The sequence below is a fragment of the Protopterus annectens genome, chromosome 4.part0 (genome assembly GCF_019279795.1).
Source record: "Protopterus annectens isolate FY-2018-M chromosome 4.part0, PAN1.0, whole genome shotgun sequence".
Classification (NCBI taxonomy): Eukaryota; Metazoa; Chordata; order Ceratodontiformes; family Protopteridae; genus Protopterus; species Protopterus annectens.
This window is the reverse complement of record NC_056733.1, coordinates 232144690-232159634: the sequence shown is the minus strand read 5'-3', so window position 1 is coordinate 232159634 and position 14945 is coordinate 232144690. Positions and strand designations below refer to the sequence as shown.

Here is a 14945-nt window from a genome sequence, read left to right as displayed (position 1 = left end):
GCTAAGTACGCCGCTGGGGAAACTTTTTTCTTGCTTTTTACCGATGTCAGAAAAAGTTAATAATTGTATTACTTGTGGGAAGCAAATACCTCATAAGGATTTCCATTTATACTGTATTCCTTGCCAAGGCCCTGATCACAACATGCCTGGCTGTCAGTTTTGTGCTAGATTTAATCAACGCACTATTAAGCGTCGGTATATTTTTGCATCTAAGTATTTTGGAAACAGATTTAACTACCCAGAAATGTCGTCGGATAGCAATCCGACTACTGGAGTACATAAAAAATGCAAAGAAAAGGACAGAGAAAGGCAGTCGAGATCCAAAACCGACAACGAAGCTCCTCCTAAGCCAGTCGCCGGTTCGCCGGTACTCAGTGAGGCGCTTTCGCAGCCCCTGATACCCGCTACCTTCGAGTCGCAGGCCTCTACCGACACCCATGTGGAGTCCGGCATGCCGCAAGATACTCAAAGTATTGGACCGACAGATGTAGCTCCCTCGGATGGGTCTGGAGCCGCTGAGCAGGCACCGGCTTCTGAGGGTGTATTCAGACCTCAACATTTTTATATCAAACCGACAAAAGCTGCAAAACCAAAGGCAAAGACACCTTCTAAAACTAAAAAAACGATGCCTGAGCCACGTGCACAGGCCTCTATGCCTAAAAAACAGATGATCAAAATGGCTGAAGACCTTATTACCTTGATCCTGGGGTACCCATCCCCCTCCAGATAAGAAGCCTAGGCAAGACACTGACTATGAATCTTCAGATCAAGTTTCTATTTCTTCTGATTCCTCCTCTGATCAGGAGTTATCTTTACCTCCCTATGAGGATTCTGATGCTGAGGAGTCTCTTCCATCTGCATCTCCTCCTGAGGACCATTCATTTGGAGAAACCTTGCATACTTTGTGGGAGCATTTTCACTGGGAGAGTCAAGACTTCTCAGAATCAAAAAAGAGACTCATGGATTTCCTTCTTCTCCCTCAGCACAAGCCTTTAGCCATTCCCCCTGTTTTAGACATTGTGGATGATGTGTTTTCAGAGTCAAGCCTGACCCCTTACCTCCGGCTCCCAGTAACCCTGACAGGTATTACAGGGTCCCTGACTCTCATAAATTTTTTATTTAGAAACCCTGCTGCTGATCCTGAAACTATTTCACAGGGTCCAAAGGGAGTTAAGGCCTCCTCAGCAAAAAACCTTACCTTCTCCGACAGAGATTCAAGGGCACTGGACAGATGGGGAAAAAAGGTTTATACATCTGCAACCTTGGCAATCAGAGCCTTAAACTGTCAATTTCATATGCTTAAGTACCAACAACAAGTTATGGGATTGCTGAAACAGAAAATGATGTTGATTTCAGAATGTGCAGAAAATAAGGAATTGCAGGAATTATTGCATGCAGCTGAACAAGTTGGAAAGCATACTTTGCAATGTGGTTTTGATTCTTTAGAGGCCTCCTGCAGGGCTGCAGTTACTGGATCTGTTATTAGGAGGCATGCCTGGTTAAAGGAACAAAATTTGCCTGATCATGTTAAAGCTAAATTGCTAGATGCACTTTACAGCATGATTCTCTGTTTGGTATTAAGGCAGAAGAGGTTTTAAAGAAAATGGAAGACAAAGCTAAGTCTATGCAAACTGTTAAAAGATTTCTTGCAAGTGCAGCCACCTAGATTCAGTAGACACTGGCCTACAAAAAATTGGTCCTTTCCTGTGTCAGACAGAGCTCAAAGGGGCAAATCCAAACGCCCTAAGGGTTCCAGGTACCAGGCTCAAGACTCATACAGGTCAAAGCAATGGGGCGCGTCCACCTTCAAATCTGGAGGAAATAAAGCGCAAACCTACAAAAAGCAATCTCAATGACTTCCCTCTGCCTACACCAAGCACTTATCTTTTGGCAGCACCCATAGGGGAAAATTAGCACTTTTTATTCAGAATTGGCAGGTAATAACTCAGGACAAGTGGATACTAAACATCGTATCACAGGGATACAGATTCCATTTCCACACTCTGCCAATGGCAGATGGTTGGCCAGATCTGCCAAAAAAACAATGGGCAGAGGCACAGAAACAGGTTACGTCCCTCATGGATATGGGGGCCATTCAGACAGTACCAGAACAAGAAAAAGGACAGGATTTTTACTCAAGACTGTTCTTGGTACCCAGAAAGGACAAGGCCTGGTGGCCAATACTGGATTTATCAATTTTGAACACATACCTGCACATTCCAAAATTCAAAATGCTCACTTTGCAACAGCTTCTGTCCATGCTGGGCAAGAATGCTTGGCTGGTGACTTTAGACATAAAAGAGGCATACCTGCATGTCCCAATAAGACAGTTGTGCAGAAGATACCTCAGATTCAAGGCTGGCTTAATGCATTACCAATTCTCTGCACTGCCCTTTGGCTTATCTACTGTGCCCAGGGTCTTTACAAAGTGCCTGGCACCAGTAATTGCATTTTGCAGACAAAGAAGTATTCAAATATATCCTTACTTGGATGACTGTCTCATTCAAGAAGAGAACAAGGACACTGTTCTACAACACCTGGTGTTTGTGAGAAGGCTTCTAACATGCCTAGGGTACACAATAAACGAAAAGAAATCACAACTGGTATCCTCTCAAAAGATAACATTCCTGGGTGCAAGCTTGAATACAACTGCCCAGATGGCTTACCTCACACCAGACAAACAAAGGCAACTGACTACTTAGTTCAAACTGATGGCAACAAAAACCCAGTCTTCAGCAAGACAAATTCTGCAAGCTCTGGGCTTCATGGCATCCTGCATCTTGCTAATTCCATATGCAAGACTGCATATGAGGAAACTTCAATGGTACCTAAAAAGTTTATGGAGTCAACATTCACACAGTCTGGAAACAATGATTCCTTTCATCCCCTGCCTGCAACAGGAGTTTCTATGGTGGGCAAAGGCCTGTCACCAAAACATGGGATGGTCTTTCACTCCACCCCCCTCCCAGCCAAATCTTAACAACAGACGCATCAGATTATGCCTGGGGGCCCACATGGCGGGTAGATGTATTCAGGGCATATGGGCACCAAATCAAGTGCATCTACATATCAACCAGAAAGAGATGCTAGCTGTTCAAAATGCCATAACAGCTTTCAAGGACTTACTTCATCCAGGACAACTACTGATAAAGATGGACAACACCACAGTCATGTGGTATATAAACAAGCAAGGGGCACACACACACATACCCCCTTTGCAGATTAGCCATGGCACTGTGGAACACAGCTTTGACCTACCAAATAAATCTTCAAGCTCAATTCCTGCCAGGAAAACAAAACACTCTGGCAGACGATTTAAGCAGAAACCTTATGGATCCTCACTTGTGGAAACTAAATCCACAAGTCTTCAGCATGATAGCAGAGAGATGGGGGAGCCCAGACATAGACCTATTTGCCTCTCCTCAAAATTATCAACTGAAAAGATTCTACACAAGGACTTATCACAGACAAGCATGGAAAGTGGATGCCCTATCTTTCAGTTGGAAAAACCTATCAGTTTATGCCTTTCCTCCTCTGCCTCTTCTACCCAAGGTCCTCTTAAAAGTCAGACAAGAGAAGCCAAAGATGATATTAATTGCCTCGGACTGGCCCCGCTAATACTGGTACCCAATCCTAAGGAACTTGTCTCAATACCCAGCTTGGATCTTGTCTCAAAAATCACAACTGCTGTCCCAGCAAAACAATCAGATCCTGCACAATCAACTACAGACTCTGAACCTGGCATCATGGCTAATCCTGTAATCATACAGACGACACCTCTCAGTAAAGCTGTGATGGATGTCATTTTGGAAGCCAGAAGGCCTAGTACTAGAAAATCTTATGCTGACAAATGGAAGAGATTCTGTGCTTGGAATCAAGCACAAGGAACTGATACAGCCGAACTGCAAATTCTTCAGATATTACAATACTTAACTGAGATGCTTGACAAAGACCTATCTTTTTCATCAATCAAAATCCATGCCTCTGCCATTTCGGCTCATTACAATACAGAGCCACCAATCTTTTCTCATCCTTTACTAAAGCAGTATCTTAGAGGAGACAAAATTTAAGGCCTCCTAGAAGATCACCATTACCTGCATGGGACCTCAATTATGTGTTGGAAAAGCTCACCCTGCCTCCGTTTGAACCAGCTGCTACCGTTGATATAAAGTTCTTATCATGGAAGACAGCTCTGCTACTAGCAATTACTTCAGCAAGAAGAGTTTCAGAGCTATAGGCCTTCATGGCTGTAGAGCCTTTTATCATATTTTACCCAGACAGGGTGTCTCTGAGGACAAATCCTACTTTTATGCTTAAGGTTGTTTCCAGTGTGGCTCTTAACCAAACAATTCATCTGCCAACATTTTATCCAAATCCGCAGAACAAAGGGGAGAGAATTCTGCATTCCTTGGATGTACACAGACAGCTAAGATTCTACTTGAGCAGGACTAAAGTTCTAAGAAAAACTGAGCAATTACTAGTGTCGTATGCTGCAGGATCAGAAGGAAAGGCCATTTCAAAGCAGATAATTTCAAAGGGGATAAGCCATTGCATCCGTTTCTGCTACTTACACCATGGCAAACCTGTCCCCAAGGGCATTAGGTCTCACTCCACCAGGGCTGCAGCTACTTCAGCAGCCTTTCTCAGAGGAGTACCAACCAAGGACATTCTGGAGGCTGCTACTTGGAGTTCTGTTCATACCTTTGCAAAGCATTACCATTTGCCTCTCTACTCTAGGTCCAGAGCAGGCTTTGCCACTGCAGTGCTGCAGGGCCTTATAGTCTCACCTAATGCTGTTTAGTTCCAGCCTCCCAACCATAGCTTTGGGATTCTACCCAAATGTAATGACTGCAACAGTGAAACACAAAGAACATAGTACAGTTGTGTACACTTACCATAAATGTAGATGTTCGAGTGTATTCACTGTTGCAGTCCAGGTTACCCTCCTCCCATCCCCCTGATATTCTACAGTTTATATTTCCTTCTTTATCTTCTACAACCTATGTGGTGTATTTGCTTGTAGATGAAGGTAAAGTTTATATTGATGCATGTATATATTTATATAAATATTTAGAATATTGCTACCTTTTTGGGGGCACCTGACATCGGGGGCAAGAAAAACTAAAGAAAATGGCGTTGGCTGCATGTTTTATACCCCTGACGACCTGACATCATGGAAGAGAAGACAGCAACCGACGCAGGACCCAAGACTTTGGAATTCAGGCCGACTGAGGGCAACCTGCCAGCAGATTACCCAAATGTAATGACTGCAACAGTGAATACACTCGAACATCTACATTTATGGTATGTTTACACAACTGTGCTTTTCCTCTCCTACACAGCATGGCAAGAAGAAAATAGAAAGTGTTGCCTCAGCATGCAGACCTTCTAACTCAAAACAAAGGATCCCTCTCTTATGTCCCATCCTGGCCCCACTAAGGCTGACAACTTGGATGTTTTCACACTGATTTCAGGCAGACACCTGCATTTTGAGCATATGCTAAAGACAATGAAGGAGGCTAGGTAAATAAACACAAGGATATCCCATGTAAGTAATTGGAAAATATTCTCTCTGTGATGTCAGTCCAGGAACATAGACCCAAACAAGGCTGAAGTGGCTGTGGAATATCTTATCAGACCTTTACAAAACTGGACTAGCTTAAGCATCTGCTGCTGTTCATGATTCTGCTCTTTCAGCCTGCCTGTAGAATGCCTTTTATACTCCAGACCTTCTTTTCATCAGTTCCTCAAAGGGGTTCATCTATTTTGACCTCCATGAAAAGATGTTGCTCCACCATGGGATCTTAATTGCATTTTAGGAAAAACTCACCCCCAACCCCTTAGAACCAGCTGCATCAGCTACTGTCTAGTTTCTGTCTTGGAAACGTAGCTTTTGGGACCTATTACTTCTGGTAGAAGAATTTCTGGGCTCTAGGCCGTAACGTGCAAAGATCCCGTACTAGTGTTATAAGGATAGGTTGCCCCCCTCTCCCCCCCCCCATCAACCATTTTTTTCACACCTACTCTGGTTAACAGACTGTCCCTAAATCAAGCCATTCAATTGCAGTTTTCTTTCCAAACCCCAGAATAGAGAAATGACATTTTATTCTTTTAATGTACATAGACAGTGGAGATTTCATTTGCTTAACACTAAATAAATCAGTCTGATTAGATATGTGTCTTCTTTACTAAACAGAAAGAAGGGAAACCAGTTAACAAGTATACCTTGTGTAAATGGGTTTCTCATTGCATTTCCTTTTGCTGTACTGTTCATAGCAAAGCTTTTCCAGGATATATAAGATCCCTTGTCCCTTGAGGCACTGCAGCCACCTCAGCCTTCCTTAGAGGTGTCAACACAGGCTATTCTTGAATCAGCAACTTGGTCTTCATTTCACATCATCTCCAGGCGCTACCTTTAGAGTCAGATCAAGATTCACCACTGCTATCCTGCAGGGTCTTATCTCTAGGTCTGTAGCTCCAAGCACCATATTTCTCTTTGCTTTGGGAATCTGTGGATGTAGTACAGTTCTGTTAAAAACTTGGCATAAATGTTGATGTTCGAATAGATTTACTGCTGCAGTTCAGATAAACTCCCATGTACCCCCTTTCCCTTTTCATAGGTTCATAGGTATACTAGGCCATTAGCCCTAGGACCTATATAAGCCTAGCCAAAAAGGTACCCTGGCTTTTGCCACACAATAAAATTATTTTCCTGTGCCCCTGTCGAGCAGAGCCACAGAAATGATCCCTTGGGTGAATTTCCTATTTCCCATCCAATCATCAAGACTTTTCTTGAAGAGTGCTAATGAGGAGCTCTGTTTGACATAGATAGGTAGTCTGTTCCAGAGTATGGGAAGTCTCGGGGACAGGAATCTATCCCTCCAGCATGTTCTGTTTATTGTGGTGACACGGTTTAGGTCCCTAGAGCGTGTAGCTTGGAGGGATTGGGATTTCTTTAAGTGGAGCATGTCCAACAGTCTGGGTTTGACATAGCTTTGTATGTTAGGCAGAGATCGCCTCTGAGTAGGCAGTATGCGACGGAGTAAAGCTGGAGGTTTTTGAGACGGTCTGCGTATGGTATCTGTTTGAGGCCAGTAATCCTCTTTGTGAGGTATTTCTGTGGCCTTTCCAGTTGTTGTAGATGTCTTGTGAGGTACATACCAAAAGGGGCGTTGTACTTTATAATGGGTCTAATGAGTGATGAGTAGAGGGGAACAATGACCTCTTTTTTTCTGTATGAAAAACCTTTTGTGATGAGGTGAGCCACGTAGAAGGATTTCCTGACCACTATGGCGATGTGATTATCAAAGGAGAGATTACTGTCCACCTGTGTTCCAAGGTCTCTTATCACACTTTTGGCGTTAAGTAGATTACCACTTATTTGATAGTTCATGGGTACAGAGTATTTACCAAAGGGGATGGCAATATACGTTTTGGAACTGAGCTTCAGGCCATGGCTTTGACACCAGGCATCTGTCTCAGTGAGGCCCTTTTGTAGTATGTCCACATCATCAGGAGTTTCGATTATGGCTCCTAGTTTGCAGTCATCTGCAAACTTTGTTAGTCAAAGACCTTCTGTGTTAGCCTGTACTTCAGAGAAGTAGATACCAAACAGGAGAGGACCCAGGACTGAACCCTGTGGTACTCCGCTTGTCACTGGTCTGAAGTCGGATTTGGAGTCTGTTACTTTTACAGTGTGGGTTCTGTCTGTGAGCTAGTTGGCAACCCATCTTGTGACATAGGGATTTATACCTAGTTTAGTGAGCTTATCTAAAATTCCAGAGTGGGGGATGGTGTCGAAAGCCTTGGTGAGATCTAGATAAGCTCTGTGAACCACCTTACCCTCATCTATGGCTTTGATGACTGCTTCAAAGAAGTCAGTCAGGTTTAGGAGACATGATCTGCCTTTTACAAACCCAAACTGGGTAAGGTCCAAAGTTTGGAGATTACCAATGTCTTTGTTTATGAGTTCCATGATGATACGTTCCATGGCCTTGTAGACCAGGCTCGTCAGGCTAATGGGGCGGTAGTTCCCGGGGTCCGTCATGGCTCCCCCTTTGTGCGCCATTCAGTGGGCACAAAGCCTGAGGTGAGGCTTTGATTGAACATGGTACTTACGTAGGGTGCCAGTTCATTCTGTAGTTCGTGTAGAACGCAGCCTGGGATATTGTCAGGTCCCATGGATGCTGTATTCTTGGTTTTGGAGAGTGTTTTTTTCTTTTGCCTGTGCAGCCGTGATTACAGGAATTTTGCATTCTTCCAGTATAGAGATGGGCCCTCTAGGGGGTGAGAGGGGGGTAAAGTGAGCACTGAACCTATCTGCCAGGATGTTGGCAATATCAGTTGGTTCTGTATATGTAGTGCCATTGTGCTGTAACTCAGAGCAGATCTGAGTGTTGCCATTGAGATTCTTGACATAGCTATGGAATGCTTTGTGGTTGCCTTTAGAGTCGGTGGCAATTTTGTTTTTGTAACTAGCTTTGGAGGATTTTATGAGGGATCTCCGCTTCTTACTGAGGTTGACCAATGAGTTCCTCCAGTCATGGGATTTTACTATTTTTTGCAGCAGTTTCGTGTAGAGTTTGTTTATGGTAGAGGACTACCAGATTGGCTTCCTTTTTTTGGAGGATAGCATCTTGGTTCTATTAGGGATAGCATGATCCATGCACTCATGTAAGTGCTTATAAAGTGCATTTGTGTAGGATTCAGCAGTCGTACCGCTATTGTCCGTCTGCATGGGTGTCATGAAGTTTGCCACTTATGTCTTAAGAAGTGTGAAGTTGGCTTTGGAGAAGTTTTTTTACGGTGGTTTCCGTAATTGGGGGTGGGGGCGGGATGTGGATATCTAGGGTGATTAGCTTGTGGTCGGATCTGACCAATGAGAAATTGACCTCTGGTGTGGAACACCGGTTGCCCATGTTGGTAATGACCAGGTTTAGGATATTGTTGCCCCTGGTGGGGATGTGAATAAGTTGATCCAAGGAGTTGGAAATTATGAATTCCGGAAAACATTGAGCAAAAGAGTTGGTACATAAGTAGTTTTCCCAGTTAATGGTGGGGTAGTTGAAATCGCCCATTATTAGGGTGTTGGGTTGTAGCCTAATACCTTCCAGTGTATCAAGAAATGAGGAGTGGGAATCCTGGGGCATGGTGGGTGGTCTGTAGCAAGCTACAATTTGGATTGCAGTCTTGCCCAGAGTTAGTTGCACTTGGATAATCTCGGATGCATTATGCTGTGCAAGTAGCCTGGAGGTGTGGAAGTCCTTAATGAATATGGACACACCTCCACCTTTAGTGCTTCGTTCCAGGTTAGGTGGTCGAAAGGTGTGGTATGAATTATAGCCTAGTAACACAGAGGTGCTCACTGGATCTTTGAACCAGGTCTCTTTCACTGCACAGATGTTGATGTTCTCTATTTTAAGGAGTGCCTCAAGTGAGTGCATTTTGAGGTTTAGACTTCTAGGATTGAGTAGCATTACCCTCAGATTTTGCCTGCTTGTACCTGTTACAGTGGTGAATTTGTCATTTGAACCTTGCCTAAAAAAGGTACTTTAGGGGTGGCAAGAACCTTTGCCAGTATCCGGAATCCCAAGAGCGACAGGTGCAGGCCATCTTTGACAAAGCGTCGTGGTCTGTCGATCATGTCATCCCAGGCAGACAAATACTGGATCCGCTTAGAATGACACCAGAAGCTTAGCCATTTGTTGAAGTCAGTCATTTTGTCCTTGTACTGTGGTATCATTCTGGGTGATGGCAGGATGCTACTCAGGGCTAGGGTCATACCTGCTTGGGTTACAAGATCGGAGAGCTCTTCCATGTCTCTTTTCATGTAGTCCAGGGAGGTACGTCTCAGGTCATTCACACCAACATGGACAATGACAGTGTCATATTTGTACTTGTTGTAGAGTAACCTGAGTACATGCGTTATGTGGCGGATCCTGGCACCTGACAGGCAGCTGATAGTAAAATTCTCCTTGTTTAGCCTGGTGAGTGGAACATCAGTGTGCCTGACTATAGAGTCACCTATGACTAGAGTGTTGGGTACGTTGATATGCCGTATGGGCTGTGGTTGAGTGGCACAATGAGTTTGTGGGCTATGTGTCATATGGGTTGTGGAGTTTGCTTGCGTTTTGGCTTTGGAGGTCCCTGATGCTTGGGCAGGTTTTTATGGAGAGCCTCCGTGAGTGTAGGTGTGTGTTTTGGTGGTGTAGGTTTTGTGGGACTAAGTGATGATTGTGGTGTGGTGCAAGTGTTTACCTTCTCCTCTTGACTGTCTAGTCCAGTCTTGGGTGAAGAGAGCTTTTCTTCCAGTTTGACTATATAAGTGATCTCTCACAGGTTGTAGTGTTGGATGGTAGGAGGAGAGAGTTATCTGTGTACATGAGGCAATTGCTGCATTGCCCCAAGATGCCCAGATTCATCAGGTAGACAGGAGAAATCACCAGGAGCTGACCCTTAGACATGTTGGATAGGTGCTTATTTATTAAGTACTAAAAACTGCTTTCCTGTAGACAAGTGAGGAAAGTTGAGTGCTGTATTAATTTGCAGCTTATTTAGAGCTTACGAGTTCTGAACAAGTGCTGAGTTCAAAGAAACATATTTGAGTGCTGATACTAGAAAAGTGGCTAGTTCTAAGAAACAAAATTAAGCTAGAAAGCTTCCCTCCAACACAGAAAGACTTGGGGGCTCAGATGCTGCCTACAAACACTCTAGACCACTTACAGGAAAGGCAGGAAACAAGCTTAAAAATGTTTTTTTCTTTCCCAGATGCTCTCTTTGCACATGTTCTCATCTGGAATCTATGTTTATTAAAAGAGGCTATCCTGTTTCTTTAATCAAAGAAATTTCATTTGAGGTTATTAATAAAAGAAATTCAGGATTTTTTAAGCCTCTGCTAAGTACATCGGATGATACTATTAGTGTAGTCAGCCCAAACATAGATGTTATTTGTAATAAAGTTGAGAACTTTCACACAAGTTTTTTATGTACTTACAATTTAGACAGTATTGTAATTAGAGAAATTATTAACAAAAATTGGGTTTTAATTAAGGAAGATACTAGTTTGAGTAAATTATTGGGTAATAAACCGAAAATCACCTATAGAAGAGGTCCTAATATTAAGGCACTACTTGAATGTCCTACAAAAAAGGTTAATGTTCACAACAAAGGAATGTTTAAGTGTGGAAGATGTAACCAATGTTAAGTTTTTGTGTATTGATAAGGAGGTAATAATCAGGAATGTTCATTACAAGGTCCAAGGTAAACACTCATGTTTATCTAAAGCAGTAGTTTACTGTGCCTTATGCCAAGATTGTCCTGTGTTTTACATTGGTAAAACCAAAAGGGAATTGAGACAGCATATTTACAAACATCAATACGCAATAACCAAACGGGACAACAATAATGCTTTGGGAAGACATTTGGCCAATAACCCCCAACCATAATTTTAGGTTTGTAGTATTACATCAGGTGACACCAGATCCTAGGGGTAGTCCGTGGCAATTAGATTTAGAATGCCACGAACTTCATTGGCAGATTAGAACTACAGCTTATGTCCATCCTGGTCTTAATGAGTTTGTTTCCATAAAATGTGTGCTTAGGAAATTAGCGTTGAAAAGATAACTTTGTTTATGTTCCAGATTTAAAAATTTAATATAAATGAAAATTCATATAATGTATAAAACATGTTAAGTTAGATTACATAAAGAATAAGATATTTAATATGTTTTATAAACATTACAATTTCATAATTTTACTGTACTTATTCATCCACAAATAATAATTAATAATTTTTTAAACAGTTTATATATATTTATATTCATAAAGTTGGTAAGATTAGTTACTTAGGAATTTTATATTTGCGATATGATAGATTAAATTAGTATTTATTATACTTATTATAACATTTTTGCATATTAAATGGATTTTAGAAGGTTTTTAAATATGTTATCAGTTTGCTACTATTTGCAGTATTTACTATTTATTTAATGAATTACATATTTGTTAATTCATTTTTATTTAGCTAATTTTTGTGAATATGTGTATTGAAATATGTATGACTAGATTTTTATGGGCTTATTTAGTTTTAAGGCTTGGTGAAAGTAAAATGTTAGGCTCCAGCTTCATCAAGTGCTTTGCATGTTTAATTTTTAATATTCACTGCAACACAAATAAATCAACTAAAATGCTGTATTGTTTGAAAAAAGTGCAGATAAAAGGTACTTAAATTCTCTTATACGTCCAGTTGAATACAGCTATATCTTAACCGGAGAAAGCTCAGGTTTTAAGTTTTTTCTGTCTGTATTTTGACCTGTCTTGTCAGTATGGGTTGGAGTAACATTTTAGTCCTTCACTAGCACCCTTCCTGTTGCATACTTATCAGGTCTGTCCTCTCTCTTTTACCTGTACCGCCACTTTGCAGAGTGAGATTTGGGTCCTCTGTGGTGTAAATGGGGCACAGAGGACTGTTACCATCTGTTCCACTTGGACTTTGGTGCCAGGGTCTTATTCCTTGTTTTAGTCATAGTAAAAAAATCTGAAGGGTGTGCCATCTCACATACCTCTTATACCACCAACTTCCTTGTGCAGTGATGAAAGGGCATTGGCTAATGCTGTGGAGGAAAGTAAAGCTCTGGAAGTCAAGCTGTGCATTCAGACCACCTACAGGCAGTATTCCCAAAAATAAAGAACACAACAGTGATTCGTAAGTTTCTAGAACAGCTTTGCTTTTCTTAACCTTATCAGTTGATGTCTGAGTGAAATGCCTTGATCCAAAATACTGTTCCCTTGTACTTGGAAGGTTTGGCTGTTGTAATCTCCAGTAATTAGCAGATCTTTACTTCTTAGTTGTGTGGACATCATATTTTCATTGTTATTTCTTGATTTGCATGAAGCTTATCTAGGGCTGACTTGTGTCAAGAGCTAGACACCTTTGTATAGGTTGTGCGTAGTCAGCAGTTGTGAAGACAGTGAGTAAGTATGTGCACTGTAAACACAGGAGCATCTGAAACAAACATTAGACTTCATAACTGTAACGTACATGGAACACTATGATTATACACCAAAACTGAGAAGACAGACTTGTTAAGAACTTTTCTAAAGTAAGAAAGGTGCTTCATAAAATGTATTTATCAAATTACAGCGCCATTGTCTACTAGTCTCAGAACAGAGCTGGAAAGCCAGATTAGCTTTAAGTGCAGTAACATACTTTGCTCTGCCATACTTTTTCATGTCTGTGTGGCAGCTAGAACTGTATTTACAACTTTTAAAGCTGTTAGGGGATTATAAATATATTTTGCTACTGGCTGCTGTCTGTAAGGCATAGCAAAGTATCTTACAGCTTTCAAACCTGTAAAACACTTTGTACTCCAAAGAGTTTTTCATTATTTTTTTTTCTCTGTATCTGAAACTGTGTGTACTGCAAAGAAAAACTCTTCACATTTCTACTCTTTTTCTTTCTTTCTCTGTATTAGGAGTGCATTGAACAGGCAAAGCTCTATGTAGTACAAATAATTTTGATATTTTTTATGGTCTTAACCAAGTACTTCTGTGTTTCTGAAATGGATGTTAGGATTTACCTCTTGCTTATGTTTACTTATGCTCTTGAGGTGAATATTTTCAAATTTATTTCTCGAATACATAACTTTTTTTTATGATCGGATGCCCTACTCCTTCATAACCCTCTATTTCATAACTGAGGCTTATTTGTTTCTTGTGTAGTTAATCTTTTCCCTGTGAACTGCCTCCTGTGATGTCTGTTTTAATGCATGCTAAAAATTTTTGCAGTTACTTCTGACCTGCAGAGATTATGCCATGGTATTTTTTGTGTCAGAAAAGGTAGCAAATATACTAGACCCTCAAGCAGCTCAGGGCCTTTTGCACTAACAGGTGTGTAAGCTTTGAGACATTTATCCCACCATTACTGCTGCAGATTATTAGAGATGTGCAGTAGTAAGCAGCAGTAGGTTTGGATTATATGTTTTTAAGTAGGAACTTGTTACCATCTGTCGGCTGTCCTTTAAAGCTGTGCTGAAGGACTAATAATTAGGAGGAGTCAATCTTGGTGTTTGCCTACATTTTTATGGATAAGAAAACATTTAACTGCTTGTCTTTGTATTTTAGCAGGAAGAAAAAGCCTACGAAAAGGAAGGAGACAGAACAAATGGACAGTTGCATCTCCCTCATTGGATCTGCCAGCCCTATGTCCGACCAGTGTAAGTATTGCTGTGTGTGTGTGTGTGTGTGTGTGTGTGTGTGTGTGTGTGTGTGTGTGTGTGTGTGTGTGTGTGTGTGTGTGTGTGTGTGTGTTGGGGGGCTGCATGTATGGTGAGTGAGTCTGATGGATATGGTGACATAATTGCATGGTCACTGGCATGACTGAGTCTGATCGACAGAGAGATGGTGATTTTTGACAATATGCTGTTATCTAAGTTGGGTGGGGGTTAGGACGAGAGGAGTAGGACATAACTTTGGTAGAAGGAGTTAAAATAATCAAGTGTAATGTTGTCAAGTCACTGTGAGGTGGTTATTTGAAGCCAAGAAACATTGGAGAAATTGATTTTAGGTTAGTGGACCTTATGGAGAGAGAAAGCAGCACTGCAAAATGACAGACACGGCAGAGTGTTTCAGCACCATAAAGTGAGTAGTGTTATTCCAAGGTTTGGTTATGAGTAGTGTTATTACCAACTAGGATCACAGGGCCACACATGAGATGGTTTACAGTCAAAAAGTCGGCATTCAGTTGCAAGACAGCCTCCTCCTTGAACATGGTAGGAGCAACAGTCGGAATGTTGACGTTCATGTGTGTACGTCTGTTTAGAAGGATGTACACAGGGCAGGGACTGTGAAAGCATGGTTGGCAATGGGAGTTGCTTACATCAAAATCAACAAAGTTGTTGATCTTGTTGCGTCGACCATACAACCTACTTAATATGTATGAGTCGAGG

General features: G+C 41.6%; 1 protein-coding gene across 1 annotated transcript in view; it reads left to right on the top strand.

The window, feature by feature from the left end:
* Window positions 1-14945, top strand: part of DUS1L (dihydrouridine synthase 1 like) — a 1030374-nt gene that overhangs the window by 798537 nt on the left and 216892 nt on the right. Inside the window, exon 10 of the mRNA XM_044069730.1 lies at window positions 14122-14213. Within this exon, the coding sequence (XP_043925665.1) occupies window positions 14122-14213 (92 nt within the window). The remainder of the gene's footprint in view (window positions 1-14121; window positions 14214-14945) is intronic.